General features: G+C 45.5%; 2 protein-coding genes across 12 annotated transcripts in view; one reads left to right on the top strand and one right to left on the bottom strand.

Moving 5' to 3' along the window:
* C15H7orf50 (chromosome 15 C7orf50 homolog) overlaps positions 1–18137 on the bottom strand; it is a 99124-nt gene that overhangs the window by 20796 nt on the left and 60191 nt on the right. Inside the window, exon 1 of one of the 7 annotated variants that reach the window (XM_048961503.1) lies at positions 6696–7314. The exons of 4 other annotated variants lie outside the window; for them this stretch is intronic. In XM_048961503.1, the coding sequence (XP_048817460.1) occupies positions 6696–6959 (264 nt within the window). In that variant the 5' untranslated portion in view covers positions 6960–7314. Of the gene's footprint in view, positions 1–2345; positions 3687–6695; positions 7315–18137 lie in introns of those variants that run through there. 2 more of the 7 variants (XM_048961502.1, XM_048961508.1) reach the window with 2 other exon arrangements.
* Positions 6035–18137, top strand: part of GPR146 (G protein-coupled receptor 146) — a 36301-nt gene continuing 24198 nt past the window's right edge. The window contains exons 1-2 of one of the 5 annotated variants that reach the window (XM_048961479.1): positions 6042–6630; positions 13384–13535. The gene's annotated coding sequence lies outside the window, so the exon portion shown is untranslated. Of the gene's footprint in view, positions 6631–13383; positions 13536–18137 lie in introns of all 5 variants that reach the window. The other 4 variants (XM_048961482.1, XR_007379977.1, XM_048961478.1 and 1 more) reach the window with 4 other exon arrangements.

The raw sequence follows: 18137 nt of genomic DNA, 5'->3' as shown, positions 1-18137 counted from the left end.
CACATAACTGTAAATGCTGCACTCTGCAGAAGTCCGCAGAGGCCTTTTCTGTCCTCTGTAGATGAGAGCACTGAGCTCAGCAGTACAGCAATCAGAGCAAGTGCTTCCTCTGCTCGGTATTAAACATCATTTCCAAGATTTGTTGTGCTGCTCGTGCTCTCATAGCAAGGGATATGAGCAGCAGAGGCTGTTCACAGTGGAGGCAGGGTATGGAATTTTTTAGCACATACACACGTATATGGGAACAGTGCTCCCTTAAGACTGGGACTGGAAGATCACACTGTCCTGGACTGAGAAAACCTCTCTCTTCCAACCATGGGCCTGAGTTCCCTTTTGCCAGAAGGGAAGATGTGACATCTACCATCTTCCTACAGCTCTAGGAGATCCTTTGGCAATCCTGAGTAAACATGCACAATCCTGCATAAACAGATCTACAGATATAAACCTCAAAGGTTGGAACTTCTACACACTTTCAGACAAAACAGTTCTTAATTCATCTTGAAAACCCAATCACTAAAAATTTATGCAGAACTATACTGAAAACGAAAACATTTGTTTCACGTGCAGCAGAGGAGCATTCAGCAAATACACTGAGTTGATCAGGGTAAGATCACGCAGTGTAGAAACAAAGAGCTGCTCCACAACAAGCCGAGGCATACCCCAGTGATTCCCAGCACTGCTCATTCATCTTTCCAGGCAGCAGTCCCTCTGACTTGTTAAGTACCAACTGGAAGCATGAAAAATTCCAGCTGAATGGCTGTTACTCAACGTTCCCCCGTGATTTCCACATCTCAGTACATTTTGTTTTCCTGTCTGAACACTCTGCAGTCCAAAACCAGCAGTGTCTGTGCTTCCTCTCCTCAGTGACGCTCCAGGATAAATGTCAGATCCACCGGGCCTTCAGATCTATCAGGTGTTCTGAGATCTAGCCTTTGCAGGGCTCTGTGGCTATCTTAGACAGACCTCCAGGACAATGCAGAGAAAGCATCTCAGGAAGCAGTGAGGAATTGGACGCAGCCAAACCACCTCTGCTGTGCAACTTCTCAGAAACAACTGAGCAACAACGACAACAACAAAACCATCAAGTTTGGCAAATGAGACTCTTACTCTCGGTTTGAACGTTTCCAAGATGAAGAGCAAAGGGATGGCGCTAATTCCTAGCTTACATGATCATCGTAGAATCATAGAATGGCCTGGGTTAAAAAGGACCTCAAAAATCACCTACTTTCAACCCCCCCTACTATGTGCAGGGTCACCAACCACCAGACCAGGCTGCCCAGAGCCACATCCAGCCTGATAGTTACAGAGCTCACACAGTCCCAAACAGAAGTGTGATGCCTTTGCTGTGGTTTAAGGACCCAACACTTCCCAGGCATGAGCACCAAGCACTCCCCAGCTGCTAAGCAGCGTTACTGCTGCTGACCTGCAAAGCAAAGGCCAGGTAAACAGGGCAGCACCTGAATGCAGTCTGATCTGGCAAAGGCACCTGCCGAGCACCACACGTTGGTTCAGTGTTAATTCCTGCATCAGCTAAGCCTACTTTGACCCACCCTTTCAACTCTGTGTTTTCAAAGACCAAATAAGGATGCGAAAGTGGAGGTCAGAATAAATGGCAGTAAAGAGGATTTGCTTTTTTGTTTGGTTTAAAATGCTTCTAATTTTTTGTTACGGAAAGCCAGCATTCACCCCCCCAAAAAAAACAATGCATGTTGCATTTGCCTGGCTAACAATTCATACCTCAAATAACATCTTGGAGAAGGTAGGTACGTAACTGTTCTGCAGGAAACAACAGTTTCATTGGAAAAGCCACGGTGGTACTCACTGAAATAACAGCCCCACCACAGCCCTGAGCACCGAGGGTGGTCGTGCATGAAGTGTTTGTGAAAGATGACTGCAGCAGCTGTCCGACAGACGACACACTACGCTTAATCTTCCTTTAAAAATAACGTAATGAATTTGTTTACTTTTCTGCAAGCCATGAAGCTTTCAAATAAAGTGCCCGTGGCACATCATTAGAGCTGCTCTGATAAAGAGGCCTCCGCTGCCTTGGACTTACAGTAACTGCTATCTCTGTACCTTCCCCTCCCCCACACATTCCTCACATTATCAAAAAGCTTTTTATCCCTCTCCCGACTGCTCCATTAAAAACAAAACAAGTTGCTCCCTCTCCATAAGTGGGTCCCAACATAAATACCAGGCCCTCACAACGCTTGTTTCCAGCCTAACAATTTGGGCACTGTTGGCCATCTGAAACATGAGCATTGTTCTCCCTCCGGGGCTGGAACCTTTCCAGGGCTGAACGAGTGAGGATTTACAGCTTAAGGTACCCTTCCCATAGCACATACCATCATTTGGTCCAACCGAAATGGGACTCGTGAGCTCCTGTTGGGAGTTCCCAGCACGCGTCCTGCAGTTTGCTCAGACATCTCTTGTTGCAGATGCACTCAGATCCGTGATTAGCACTGCGTACCACAGTCTGTCCTTGACTGGTTTTTAATGTGAAAACCTCAAGTCTCAGTTGGTTCATTAAATGTATGCGTTTGGGAGCACATTCTCCATTGAAGTTAGTTTTACCATAATTATAAAAGCAATCATAAAACGAACACAACACAGCACAACAGAAACCAATCTTCCCCAGAATGTGGGACTCAAAAGAAAGCAAACCCAAAGCTTGCCAGGAAATGGAAAGTCTCGCTGCTTTTCCTTCAACTTAAACGCCCTCTGCTATGGAACTCTACTGATGCATCTCTCCTTCAAGTCAGAAGCCTTATGTTTTCATCTTGCTTTCCCTGTCCCATTAGTGCGACTGCTGTTCTGGAAGATGCATCCAAAGTTTGTGAGCCATTCAGATTCCAACTCTTAGCAATAGCTCATTATTTAAATTAAAAGCAACACGAAGAAAAACTAACAGCAACCCAAACGCTAAACCCAAAAACCAACAGGGGACTCCATTGTGCCGAGGCCATAAATATCCCACGTTGTCTCCTTCTATATTTATAACGTGACACCGCAATTTGTAGCGCTGCAATTTATCCTCACTGCACCATTGTAAAGGCCCTGTCTGAGCGTGCCATACACTTGTTTATTGACGTGATAAATTTAAAACACGTGCGTACGAAAAACCACAACGCTTGCTTATGTGCAAAGCCTGCAGAGAGCTCCCGCAGCACCTTGGGCCGTGGGCTCATTAGGTCTCCATCTCCACGAGGTCAGGCCAGGTCAGCACACTTGAATGAGTGGCACTGAGAGGAGAGGCAGCGCTCTGGCATGATTAAGGAGGTGGGAGCCTTCCATTGGAAGTTTTCCAGAAGGCCTGAAAAGGGGCTGTAAAAGGGGGACTGCCATTGGGTGCCATGCTTTGAAAAGGACCCTCGGATCTTTAGCTTATGTGCTCAGAAAAATCACTGTCGTACTTCTGAGGGAAAGAAGACGTGAGCTCAGACGTCTTCAAGCAGATTGCAAGGGTTCGTGCCACACTACATCACTCTGCATGAGAAGGACTGGGACTGCCATAGAGCCTTTCATCAGTGCAAGCCTCAAAATTTCCAATTTGCATGTAGGCTTTATAATACAGAATAAATAAATAATCGGAGACATCTGACTCAAAAACTCCACAGGCCTCAGCTGTGGCAGTTTTAGAGATCAGTTAACACTTTCCATTGTTATTTGTTATCTGGAAATATCGCATATAAATACTTTACAGGTTGACTTTAGCAATGAGTTTACCTCTCATAAAGGGGGAACCATTTCAAACTGAAGTGAGCAGGGGATGTAGCAGTGTCACACAGAGGGTGGTGAGGCACTGGAACAGGTTGCCCCAGGAGGCTGTGGATGCCCCATCCCTGCAGGCATTCAAGGTCAGGCTGGATGTGGCTCTGGGCAGCCTGGGCTGCTGGTTGGTGACCCTGCACATAGCAAAGAGGTTGAAATCTTTGAGGTCCTTTTCAACTCAAGCCATTCTATGATTCGATGATTGATTAAGCAATCTTGCTAAGCAGTTCCAAACCGAGAATACCAACCCTTACAGTGAGAGGGACTGGAAAAGCAGAGGTGATAGAAGAGGAAACCTGGCAGAGGCGACAGGAAGAGGGCTGGAGAAAGGAAGGAAACCGAAGTGACTGTTAGCACCAATGAGCCCAGTTCCTCCAAAAGTCAGAGAGCTGCTATCTCCTTCTGCCAGCACAGCAGCAAAGCAAGCAACATCAGAAATTCGGGGGAATCAATTTTAGCATGCCTGACAGTGACAAACAAGGCTTATAAAGAAGGCTTCACGTTTGTGAACTCCAAAGAGAAAGAAGGTGGAGTGGGGATACAGCTCGCTGCACAGTAGCAGCACTGTGTCGCTCTGTTTGCTCATTAAGCCGATGTTATTTCATAACCTTTAATATAGAGCAATGTCAAAGGGGCTTTGTTTGCTGCCCAGGACGACTGGCCCCTCACACAACAGGCTCTGCCTACCTCCTGGCCCATGTGTGCCCTGCCTATCATCCCAGCACACAAAACGTTTCTGCCATACACAACGCACACAGCCATTCCCCAGCTCCACTGCAAAAAGCAGAATCTATAACCACGGATCAAAACCTGCAAAGAAGAAAAGCTGGCAAATCCTTCGATGCAAGGTTCGTAAAAGAAAGGCTGACAAATGATTTACTCTTTGAGGCTTGCCAAAGAGCCACACCGCAACCGCAGCTATAGAACTGACACTAAATAGCTCACAGTCACAGTGGATTTAAATAACTATGTTCTATCATTTAGCACCTTGTGAAAATAAAGGGCATACAACATTTCACTGCCACGCAGAAAGCAAGCTTTGATTCAAAGTAAATGGCTGTGGAAATACATTTCCTTATATCTCCTCTGTGGACTTACAGAGGGAGATTTTTTTTAATTACATATCGTACAAAGAAATAATTAACATTTTTCATGAAAGCCAGCTGTTGTTGACATCTCAGCTCTTGGCAACAGAAACACTGGGAATACATTACATTGAGTTGATTTGGAAAGGTTTGTATGGATGCAACCCAGGCAGAAAAGCCTCAAACAAGTTCTGCAGGAAGCCAGACTTAAATAAGAACAAGCTTTTTATCTTCCTGATCCAGGAAAGGGTTTTTTTTAGCAGTTGTGTCAATGTAAAGAGCAAAACAAACATGTCCTTACATACACAGGCACAGCAATCGGGGGCACTGGAATTTGCAGCTGTCATTTGCAATGGGTGCACCTTGAGATCAGACAATGAGCAGCGATGTGATCTTTACGTGTTGCACAGACCTACACCCCATTCTAAAGAGCACATCAAGTGTAATCATTAGGAACTGCTGAATAAGAAGAAATCCAGCTATTTACTAACTTAAATGAAAGCATTTACAGGCATGCAGAGCAATAAGCCTTACAAAAGGAGCTTGTTGCGTTCCACTTTATAGATTGTTTGCTCCTATAAAGTACATACTGTAACAGATGAAGCTCGAAAGCATAAATTAGGACCATATTCTATTTCTCATTTTTCTCCACCAGTATCAGAGTCCTAACTGCAACACAAATATTTAAGACAACGGCACGACTGCAGCTCAGGGAATGCAGTTCTGCTTCATTTGCAACTCCAGCACTGCCAGGAATGTTTGAATATTTGCAGAAGGATTTTGCTTACTAAGGCTGAGAACCCTTAATTAAAGCACATTCACCAATCGGGGCAAGAGAGAAATGAGAAAAAGGGGAAAACAAAAAAGGAACCCTCGGGAAGCATTTGTATCCACATCCCCGCGGCTCAACTGCAGCCCCCAAAGCCAGCAGTGCACGGAGGGATTTTCACAAGCAGATGAGGCTGTCTCAGCAGCCAGGCTGCTATCACACCATCGTCCCCCCCGGGTGCTGACGGCCCCTCCCGGCTCTATCTGGCTGTGGACTCAGCGAAGGTAGAGGCAGAGAAGCTGTTTTGAAATCAGTGCTGGAGGGGGGGGGGGGGGGAACAACAACAACAAAAAAACACACAACCAAAAAAACCCAACAAACCACGAGCTCCATCTCCTCCAATGAAAGAGGTACCACAGGGTGTAGGCAGGTTGCCAGGCGCGCTCGGCAGCGTGACCGCACTGCATTGAGTTTCTTTAATGAAAGCCAGGAAAGAACACATTACACAGTGTTTCTTCTGCGAGCTCGCTAGCCTCCAGTGATTGAAATCAATAAAAACAGTCGGCAAGGGGCCCAGTGGGGGAAGAGAGAAACCTCCACTACGGCATTCAGTTTGCTTTGCACTTTCTCCCTCCCCCCTGAAGTTAAACTCGGATCACCATGACGAGCTGCTCGGCTCCCAGCGCTCGCACCGGGCTTTGAGGGCAGGGAGCGCCTCGGCTCCTGCTGCCCTGCTCACAGAACCACGGCGTTGCGTGCAGATCGAATCCCTCCTGGAGAAGTTCGCCGGACAAGTGCACTGCCCCGCACCCAGAAGGGGAAAGCTCTGCAGGAGGATGGTAGGGGAGCACGGCGAAGAAGGAGCCATCTGAGCCAGCGGGAGCCCGCGTCCTGGTGAGGATGCCGAGCCAGGGGACCTGCGGATCTGCTGGCAGCCAGCAGCCCAGCTCACAGCGACCTGCACCGTAGGGCCCAGCGCTCAGCAGCACATCAGCGCAGAGCCAGGTAAGCAGGAGCCACGTTTAACCCTTCTCCGCTTTGCCCCCGGTATCGGACCGGGATCTCCGCGCCTCGCGTCCCTCCTGGTCCCCTCCCAGGTGTGCTGGCGCTAAACTCGTCCTGCCGGAAAGTTGCGTGGGGCCGCTGATCCTCGCTGAGCTACAAAACGCGCACAAAAGCCCTTTGTTTGCTAGTTTTGGGTCGGATTTGCTCGCTGACAAGGTGGTGCGGGGCCATTGCGTAACCCCCGCGCTGGAGCACAGCCCTGGGCTGCTCGCAGCGATGGGACGCAGCCGCGCTGAGGCTGCCAGTAATGAATTTCTAATGGGGTCCATACTTATCTTTGTTATTTATGTATTTTAATCGCCATAGCAGCCACACACTCCATACTTGCACCGAGCTCAATGTGCTGGTTTGTACCATGAAATACAACAACTTGCATGCACGTGGGTTTCTTGGGTTATTATACTGACAAAGAGTTTGTAACCATCCTTTAATACAGCCAAAGGGGCTTTGGGGCACACTGTCCAGGAACGATCAACATAGGTTTACTCAACACTTGTTTATCCTACCACGAATTCAGTGCATGCTGTTTTCCTATAGACCTGCCCTATAAAAATGGGAAAGATGCAGATCGTGACTGTGGACCCCCCAGTCCTTCACAAGTTTTTGGTCAGCTTTAAATAACATAATTACCTAGATACTGGCCAGGCATGGAGGGTGACATCAAAGCTTGCCTTTTGCTGGGTCAGCAAAAATGATGGTGGCTCCAGCTCTTTCCCAGCGATGGCAGGAGCTCAGTGGGATGTCCGAGCAGCTGGAACCTGCAGAGCCTCCATCCCATGAAGGCAGGCACAAGGTCTGACAGGCTGACAGCCCTCCCCATGCCTCCCACTGCAGTGCCCCAAGGCAGGGCGTAAGGCCGGAGCTCAACAAGTGCATCTGCATGGGGGCAGGTGCAGCTCTGCTTCTTCCCTGCAAAACAGCCTTTCAGGGGTGCCTGGATTTTACATGGAAATGTAAATGAGAGCCATGCTTTAAAGTGATGTAGAGAACATCTAGTGACTAGGACTTGTTTCTGTACAGAGATTTGCTGAAACTTCTTAAAGCACCGAACGTTGAGGAAGCAATCCTTAAACACCAAGAAGCTTTGCAACTGATTTTATCAGTCTAGTTTTGTACTCTTCACGAAAAACAGTCAAAAAATTACAGATCTAAGAAAATCAAGAACAAAAAAAACCCAAAGTAGCGATTCGGAAGAGAAAATGGTCCCTTCTGACTTTTGGGGCATACCCACCATTCGCTGTACTGTCACAGCGTTCAGAATCCGATCAGTGATCTGTCTGTCCCTGCAGAGCTCTTGCAGAAATCCCAGCACCCGTTGAAGGCTTCAGAGCAATCACATCCCCCCCAACCTGCAGGACTGCTTTCCATCGCTCTTAGGGCTAAATTTATCCTTATGCAGTGGAAGCCACTGAAGTCTTTTCTTAAAATCTCAAAAAAGAAAAGCTTGGGTGGGACAGACAATGCACATCATTCAAGTTCTAATGATATTCCTCCCCATCAGTCTGCCAGCAGAATACATACACATCATCTTTACAGCAGAGCGCAGGGGAATTTGTTGATAGCTGTATGTTTCAGAAGCAAAGTGGTCTCAGATTCCCTCATGCTGTTAACAGAACGTGTTCTTTTCAAGCACACAACAGAGAAAAAAAGCAGCATGCATTCTCTTAGAAGCAGCTTGAAGCAAACACAGGTACTGTAGCTGCCATACCACAGAGCAAGATTTGTCCCCATTTTTCAGTTGTCCAGTGGTATTTAAGCAGATTCACTGAGCAGTGACCCAGTCTTTCAAACCCTTCCTTTAGACTATGGAGATTGGGAAGAACCCCGTGTTGCTTCTTGAGCTGGATACAACAAAATAGGACCAGTGGGTCTTTCCCACATTTCTACTAGAATCATAGAATTAGAGCTAGCATTGATAACCTCTTATCATGAGAAGTACTTCGCCCTCAGCTGTCTTCAATATGGTCAAGAGATGCTAATAACACGACAGTTATCCATACAACAAAACACACTGGTAAAAGAGCTTTTTGAAAGCAGCATATAAGATTATGCAATCATCACCAAAGTAGGTGAAATACTTTCATAGGCACAAGGACAAACGCTTCGTTTTTATCTCTCCTCTCTACATCTTAATGAAAGGAAAGGTCTGGAATTCTACAAAACGATTTGAATGACTCTTCCACAGAGGCTGAAATTCAACAATGATGACAGCAACAAAGTGCAACTCTTGGGATGTGCTGGGCTCCAGGGTAAGCAGTCCTGGGCGAAACATAATACTTGTGTCTGCACTGGGAAAAAGAGAGTTTCCATCCCTTTTGAACCAGCATGATCTGATACCTCTTGAATACTGTAAAGCTTTGAGATATCTCCTTTCTTAATTACACCAGTGGATCGTGTTGACAGTGCTGGAGTCATTCAGTCGAGTATATTTAGTCTGCTCCATTTCAAGTGACAGCTTCCCTGTGATGTACCTATCCTGACAAAAAAAATGCAACGTAACTAAATATACAGTTGAAAAGGTGCATTTCCTCCCTAATCTACAGGAAAGACTAGTGAAACTGAAGATTAATTCTTAAATGAAAAACAGATGTGTACTGATCCCTAAGGAAGGCAGTTTACCTTATCATTCCAATAGGTTTGACTAAGGAAGAAATTTTTTGTTATAGGCAAAACACCTCCATCATCAACAGCTTCACTTCCCAATTCCTGTGAAATGATTATTCCTGTAAAATATGTATAATTTCCACGAATAGACCACCTGCGTGAACCTGTCTGAAGAAAGAAGTGCTGTAAAGCTGCACTCATACCTCCTGCACAGCTCCATTCCCACTGAACATTCCAATCCAAGTTTGGTCTCAAAGAGAAAGGGAAAGGAAGGATGTTTCCAGGAGACAGCACACACTGCAGCACCTCGCCTTCCTCCCGGCCTGCCTGCTGCCTCCCACCCACAATCACACCCTGGTTTGCTCACCTAGCTCCATCACCTGCCCTTGATGCAGCCCAGGATACAACCGGTCCCCTGGGCTGTGAGCACACCTTGCTGGCTCACATCAAGTCCTTCATCAGCTGAGCTGTTCTGGCTGACCAAACACAGCTGGTATGAAGAAAGAACCAGAACGCATGACTTGCCAGCTTGCTGTGGTCTCCTCAGAGTTCCTTAAGAAAACTCCATCCCCAGCTTCCTCGTTCTTAACGTCTCTGACATTAAAGTGCAATCTCTTCCTGAATCCTATTTAGCAACATTGCCCTTAATTCTGTTGTGAGTTTTTATAGCATCACGTGCGCCTTCATTATGGAGAAGGAGCAGAAAATTGAAAAACAATTATAATTTAAGACCCTACATTAAAACCCGCTGACTGTTTAGTAGAAAAACTCCACAAAAGCTGTTTGTGTTTCCAGGCTCCATACTAAAGAGTGAATACAGCACAAAACAAGTTGTGGTTGTTTTGAAATTAAGACAGCTAGCAAGTTACCCTACAATAACATTTGATTCATCTACATTTCAGTAACAACCAACTTACACATACTTATAAGGGTAACGCTATGATTTATGTGAACTGAATTTATAGCTCACTTTGGTTTTACACTGCTGTAATTCCCTATTGAAAATTAAGCTGAATATCAAGATGTTCCCTAAAATGCATTAATAAAATTGCAATTGCTAAATTGAAAGAAAATCTGCTTAGGCAAAGAGGTACTGCCTTCTTCCCTTCTGTTTTTTAAGCCATCTTTAGAGATCAGTATTTTCCCTTGGAACACTGGTAGCAAAAACCACACTGGAAGGTTGCAAGGTAGCACTGGTAGTATTGGCTTCCTCTCAACGAACCGTGACAAAAATATTTCACTTCTTACATCTTTACAAATCCCCTGCATGAACTCTGCATTTATTTACAGCTTCCACAAAATCTGCCATTGACTTCTGTTAATTGACTCACAAAATTCCAGGCCATCCTGGGATTGCCAACCTCCCTTCCACCCTACATGAGCATGATGTGCAAATCCACGATCGGTTCCAGCTTTCAAGTTACGAACAGCGCCACGATTCATGCTTTTCCTGCCTTGGAAAGTGTTTACAGCATCATTCCATTTTTCTGTACCTATGCACTCAGATCTTACTATAATTAGCTTTGGGATACAACTGGAAACAAAAGATAATATTCTGATTCATCAAATGCTGTCATGGCAGGAAGCATGGTTCATGTTGGCAGTTTTAAGGCAAACTCCACAACTTGCCCAAAGTAACAAATACAGAGCAGAGGTGGAACTCCTCACCTTCAAGTTTCCTAACTTTCAGGCATACGTCCAGCCAGAAAAATGTATTACAGAATGACATTCTCTCCTTCCACACAGTGCATCTTTAGACAAAAAAAAATCAAACATTCCCAAACTATTTTGCTTGGTATACCTTTTTGCAAGCCAGCTCTGCTGCCGGTTACTGCAGCTGCCCCAGCTGGCTGCGCTCACACAGCCCCAGTGCACCTCCACCCAGCAAACCCTGCAGCAGAGAAAGCCTGAAGAACAGCACGAAGCCGCTCAGGCAACACTCTTCTACATCTGCAACGGAATTTTGTAATTACTCTGAAGGTTCCTCCTGCTCCAAAGGAGGCCACAGGGCTGCAGGGATGGCCGCGTTCTATCCAAAGCGGCACGGCGCTACAAACTGGAGAACACAAACGTCACACAAAATGAAGAGAAAAATATGAACTGTGTACATGAGGCCCTCACTGACAGAACATATAGAATGCTCCTCAGCTGACAGCTTTATAACTCTAACTGGTTCTGCAAATGAAATCCAAACAAAAGAGCGGAGATGTTCTCTAAATCACTCAGCAATTGCTGTTTAGCAAAACCAGCAACCACGAACTCCAGCAAACAAAAGGAGGTACTTTAAGTGACCTTTATGAATGGGAAAAAAATGTCAGGATTCTTTCTTTCAGCTCTATTTTTCTATATTCTTGAACCTATACACACATATTGTACAACCAGCAATCAATCACATCGACTTTTTATACGTTGAGAGAAGTCAGATTCGGAGTGATAAAGCGAGTTCAGGCAGAGGGCACATGTTAAGCAGCTGTGAGTCCATTTAAGCTGGCTGTACACCCAAGCACTTAATGTCATTACCCTGAGCTCTGATTTCTTCCTTTCCCGCCTTACACTGAAATATCCATATTATATTCTAATAGGAATCATTACCTTACTGGAGGAAATATAGTCATGCAGTGACAGCAGCAGCCCAAACAATATGCTTGTAAATTAGATGTGGTGTATTTTGCTTACAGTAAAAGGTTATACAGCCACCTTCTCTGTTCTGTCTCTAAACAGAGCTTCTTGGTGAACAACAGGATCTCAGGTAATAGTTTCAGGAATGATTTAAGCCACCATAAGGTGGTCCTGCAGCCAAAAGACACGCTCTGTGCCCTCCTGCCTCTCTCCCTAATTGGCCCCAGTGTTGGTACAGGCTGTAAACTCTTCTGGGTTCAAACAACCTCCCCATTCCATGACCAAACCACGAACAAACCATGACACCCACCAAAAGCTGCTTCACACCCAAGCCTGGGAATGGCCGTGGCATAAAGGAGGTGATGTAAAGGGGGGAATCGTGTGGCTGGACAGACCATGGGATCATTTCTGCACTCTCTGCTTAAGACACCATTCCTTGAGAGAAGCAGAAGTGTAAAATATTTAATGTTGCCATGTGTATCCTTCCTTTTAAGCACAAGGAAGTGATGACTTTTTGCTTGCCAACCCAAATAATCACAGATCTTTTGGCATTCAAATTCAAAACAAGAATCGGTCTATCACGAATCCAATCCGACTCTTTTCTCCTTACCCTCGCAATTGCATTTCAGTGGGTGAACATTTGCAACAGGAATGGAACAACAAGGATGGAACAACAAGGATCAAATGCTTTTGCTACAACTACATTTTGAAAAAGCAATTTTTTTAGCAGACACAAGCAAGTAAATTCAAGCATTAACAACAGATAACCAATATAGCTATCTGTAGGTTTTTAGCCATAAGGATTTCCCCTTCTCACAACACTGAAATTACTCCCACACAAGGTGAGTCCCTCCGTGCTCCCAGCCCTGCTGGGTGAGCTGCTTGCTCCGTTCTTCCCTCTGTTCAGATGTGCTCAGGCTCTTGGAGCCGTTACTCCCCAGCTCGGCACACACCACGACTTCCTGCCATCCAGAGCTCCAAACCACATCCAGGAAACAAACAGCAACGGAAGCAGACAGACTCCAATGGGAGCTGTCAGGTTTTTAGCCACTTGAATTTATAGCAGGCACTGGTTAGCTTCTGCATTGTATGCTGCATGAAAAAAATGCCTCACGTTACCAGTGTTATAAAGCCTTCCCAAGTGAAACTACTAAAATTCAAACATACCTGTGCACTGTTTCAATGTGCGTGCAGCCAATAAGTGATGAGATTCATCCCAGTTGCAAAAGCATTTTGTTTTCATCAGAGGGCTCTTTCATTTTGACCCAAGTACTGAGAGTCATTGCAATAGGACCGATGACACAGAAAAGCATTCAGGTACAAAACGTTTGATTCTTTGAACATCAGGTTAATTTGTTTTATGAACTTAAACCAATATTTGAAGGGTTGAACAAATATTTGAAACGCTTTGGGCTAGTGACCTATTTAGAAAGAGAACAAATTGTTTCAAAAAGACTTTTTGCCCCTCAGGCAACACAGAGCCAAATTCAGACCGAGCTCATCACACCCTAAAGACGTTCAGCTGGTCCGAGCCAGATCCTTCCAACAGGTTGTTGTGAAGATGCCTGATAGGGTGAAATGAAATGCTTTAGGAACAGAAGTGCTCTAACAGGGAGGAACAGGTATGCCAAAATATGTAAAATATTAAATTAAAAAGTAAAACACATCGTGGAGGTGAAAGGAATACACATCAGTAGCAATACTTGTGTTAAATCTGTGCAAAATTTATGACCCAAAAAGAAAGCACAATGGCAAAACCATTGCCTGCCTTCTAAATAAAATCACTGCCTTCAGTCCCACACTGAGGGCTGTCAGAAACATCACCTATTTCAAAGTGCGTATGGGACTCTAAAGGCTTCTGAAATTCATCCCCCATAGCGAAAGCCTTACTATTTCCTGGTTTCATTTTAGATTTTTTAGAATGAGGTTGCATTTGGATGACAGTCAAAGCAGGCTGAATAGTTCTTGTGCTGCAACAGGGTCAGATAGAAGTCATGTCCATATCCCTGCCAAAGTGCGGTACGCAGCCTGTGTCCCTCACCAAGTTCAGCAGTTAAAGCAGGACACAAGCTGTAGGGTTTCAGATCTATCATAGAATCACAGAATGGCCTGGGTTGCAAAGGAGCACAGTGCTCATCCACTTACAACCCTCTGCTGTGTGCAGGTCACCAACCAGCAGCCCAGGCTGCCCAGAGCCACATCCAGCCTGGCCTTGAATGCCTGCAGGGATGGGGCATCCACAGCCTCCTTGGGCAACCTGTGCCAGTGCCTCACCACCCTGTGTGAAAAACTTACTCCTAATTTCCAACCTAAAGCTCCCCTGTCTCAGTTTAAAGCCATTCTCCCTTGTCCTATCACCATCCACCCTCACACACAGCCATTCCCACTCCTGTTTATGAGCTCCCTTCAAATACTGGAAGGCCACAATGCGGTCTCCCCGCAGCCTTCTCTTCTCCAAGCTCAACAAGCCCAGTTCCCTCCACCTTCCCTCATAGGAGAGCAGCTCCAGCCCTCTGATCACCTTAGTGGCCCTCCTCTGGACCGCTCCAAGAGCTCCCTGTCTTTCTTTCTATTTAAGAAATACTTTAAAAGTTAAAGTGAGGGAGATGCCATTGGTGAGTTCTGGTTTAGCATATGTTCGGTATATAAAGTTATTTGAGTGCTGTACAATAAATTACATGGCAACATACGCTTTCAACACGTTTGGAAGCTCAGTCATAAAAACAGTCTGATTTTGGCTAACGTGCAAAAAATCCACATGCAACAAATGCTGCAAAGGAGAAGCCACTAAAACCACTAAAAAGATGACAAGTTTTGCATCATTTCCGTGGCTCTTTCTCCAGACTGATAACCAGAATTTAAACAAACGAGGCTGCAAAACACTTTGCATACATACAAAAAGAGCCTTTAGTCTTCAGTCCTTTTAGCTGTGAAATAAAACATGCCTAATGGCACACACTAAGGAAGCCTCATCAGGGAAACAACCTGAAGTGACTTGCAAAACAGACTGTCCAGAAAGCACTGAGTGAGACAAACAGGGCTCTGAGAGCCACTGCTGAGATGTTCTAGCAAACAAAAATTCTTGATGATAAAGAATGAATTCTAACATTTAAAGGGCAAAGTAAAGAGACAGATGGCACTCTTTGTCAGACAAACCACGCTGATGGGTGCTGGGAGCTGAGAATGTTGTCACTTCTTCTGGACAATGAAACAAAACCACAGAAACCAACAGGAGCAGCAGCCAACTCTTACCACCCTATTTGGGCATTATGGGCCTATAAATACACACGGAGCATCTAAACAAGGGAAGGTTTTTCATTCCCTTGTAGGAAAATGATTAGCTGTAGCACACTAATAACACACTCGGAAATACCGATGGACAAGCATCAGTTTTCATGTCCTCATGCCAGAATGTGACTCGGCGCTGCGCTGGTACGGCTGCCATAAATGTGCAACAAGCATGAGCAGCACACGCTGACACACAGCAATCTTTTGCAGCACTGAAAGCTCCGTTTATGTCACGAAGAGAGGAACACAGAGTCACAGCAAAAGCATTTCATGAGAAAAACCCCTTGATTTCATCCAATCTAAAGATTTCATCTAATTTAAAGAGAGAAAGAAGCAATTTGGGCCAATGTGATACAGCGTCACAGCTCTGTTTGTCCACAAAAGCTTGTAGCACTGCCTATCATTCGGCTGCACAAGGATATTATCTAGCAGTTTCATAATTGAGATATTATTTACTACTGGAAATGATGTAAAGCAGGACAAGGACTACATTGAGCATTATCAAACGGGGCCTCAGAGTTATGATTTCTAGGCACAGGCAGGAATCGAGTAGCAAGGCAAAGTTTAAGAAAACAGTGATACTCTTGTGTATTAACAGAAGGCCTCTTCTGCTCTGTAGTGCACTACCCAAGACCATTTCCTTCCTTAGTATTAAAATTCTAATCAGCCTTCATTTCACCTAGAGAAATGCATGACCCAGGCAAAGCTCTGTGTATAGCTTTGGAAGCAAACAGCCCTGGAATGTGAGACCTGGTGTACTACAAACCCTTAATTCAACTGTCATCATCTGTACATGCACAAATGGGGAATATTAAAGACACCCAAGTGCCACTCTGTGTAACACAGTGCAAATGCCTTTATTTCTAAAGTAGCTGTATTAATTACAGATTTGATGTGAAGATGCTAGATATCAGCACTGAGGAAACTGGGCCCACTGCAGAGAAAAGGAGAATGGGCAGCTGTGAGAGGTACAGGCACTGCACAAAACCTTCATACATTTGTACTTTCTGGAGCTCTGCAAGGAAAACCAGGGAAATGCCAGCAGGGCAGAACTAAAGGTGAAATGGTGAAGTCTTCAAACAAAATATCAAACACCAAGCTCAGGCTTCAAAGCACAGCAGTGAATCTGGATTGCTACAGGTCTGAAACACTCACCTGGCCTTCATGCCTCTCCATAGCTTTAGCGTATTTATGTCAAAACAAAGGGGTGGGCCAATGAAACCTGTTTGCAGCAATATGGTGCTGCACCACTTCCACCTCGCTGTGAAATCCGCTTCTTCTGTTCGGTGTAACAACACTCAACCCTCCTCCCTTCGGTGCTTTTCCATTCAGAGCAGTGCAGGATGCTCCATCCCATCTTCTGCCTCCCTCCTGCAGTCCTCACCTCTACTGGTGCTATGTACCAATGCCAGACACAAAGCCAGCTCTCTCCTCTTCATTTTTAAATCACCCCATCCTTTCTGGAGCTACCTGTTGGGCACAGCACTTCTCCTGCCTGCCTTCCCAGGACTCAGGTGCCCCTAAATAAGGAAGAACAAACCAACAAGAAATAACCCCCCGCACAACTGTGATGTGCCTCCACCTCAGTGGGACAGAGGAAGCCAAGAAGAGTGGGCAAGAAAGAGGAACTGACATGCTTTATGCATGGGAACCAAGAATCAATCAGGACATTGCAGTATTAAAGTTGTTTACTGGTGGAATTAAGATTTCCGTCATACACAAATCACCTGTAAAGGCACCGAACCCTGGTGCTGTTATTTGCAGTGCCTGTATATGGATGCAGAGCAGACACATGTGGCTACAATGAAGCACCCACAGCAGCAAGCCTGCTGCTCCAGAGACTGCAAACCAGTGCCTGGGCTGAGCTCTGCACGCTGTAATATAGCAGAAAAGCACTGAGAAGCATATCAAGCCAGGCTTGTCAGCCTTAATATTTTCTGTGATTTGAACAGGGCCAGAGAATATGATAAGCATCTTTACAAATCCGGTTGGCTTTCCTTCAGATCCAGAAGCCTGTCTGTAAGCTACAGAAGAACAGGAGCCCACATGAAATCACATTTTGAACAGAGCCAGTCCTGCTCCTCAGCCTCTGTGCTGAACCCTGTCTGCAGCAACACCCCCATCAGCACGTGCAATTGCTCTTACAAGTACTGTTGCAGAGCTACACTCAGCTTCAGAAATACCTCTCTTACTTAAAAATCTTCTGTATTTCTTTTTAAGGTTATGTTGATGAAGTGTTTCCAATGAGTTAAAAATTGTGTCAGCTTTCCTTGCAGATTTCTTTTTTAATCAGGTTGGTAAGTGTCCCCCATTCATCAGTGCAAATCAGCTTCATTTGCTTAGGAGCTCAAACTCGGAGCACACAATGGTATTCTCAAACCAAATACATCACGTTAAAGTGAGGGCAGTTGTGGTTCATCTGAATCATATGGTCAGATTGCAAATCTAAGCTGAGGAAATAGAGGTTGTGACACCCCACAGCTGGGACAGCCTTTGGACAGCAGTGTTACATCACGGCCACGGGGCCAGCCGGGCGCTCGCCTGTGTGAAAGTGACAGATCCCATGAGAACATTAAAAAAAAGGAAAGGTTTTCGTGTCCTCGCCAAACCCCTTCCTTCACTTAATGATACCGCAGGCTGAGTTTCTTCAGAGCAAATGATTGCAGGAGGTTGCTGCCAAGCAATTGCTACTGATTTATTTTCATCCGATCACACAGCGCAGGAATTAAGCACTGTGCAAAACACATGGGTGACTTAATTACAAAAGGGATTCTCCTGCCATACAAACCAATGCCAAGCGACTGAGGCTGCTCACAGAGTGCCCTGACACGGCCCCAGCTCCGCATCACGGGACAGAGGGGCTCCAATGCCACACAGACACAGTGCCAGCAAACACAACACCCACACCTACTGCAAACGGAGCTGCTTCTCCTTCT

This window comes from Lagopus muta, chromosome 15, assembly GCF_023343835.1.
Source record: "Lagopus muta isolate bLagMut1 chromosome 15, bLagMut1 primary, whole genome shotgun sequence".
Lineage (NCBI taxonomy): Eukaryota > Metazoa > Chordata > Aves > Galliformes > Phasianidae > Lagopus > Lagopus muta.
Note: the sequence above shows the minus strand (reverse complement) of the source record. Positions and strands in the feature narration are given on the sequence as shown.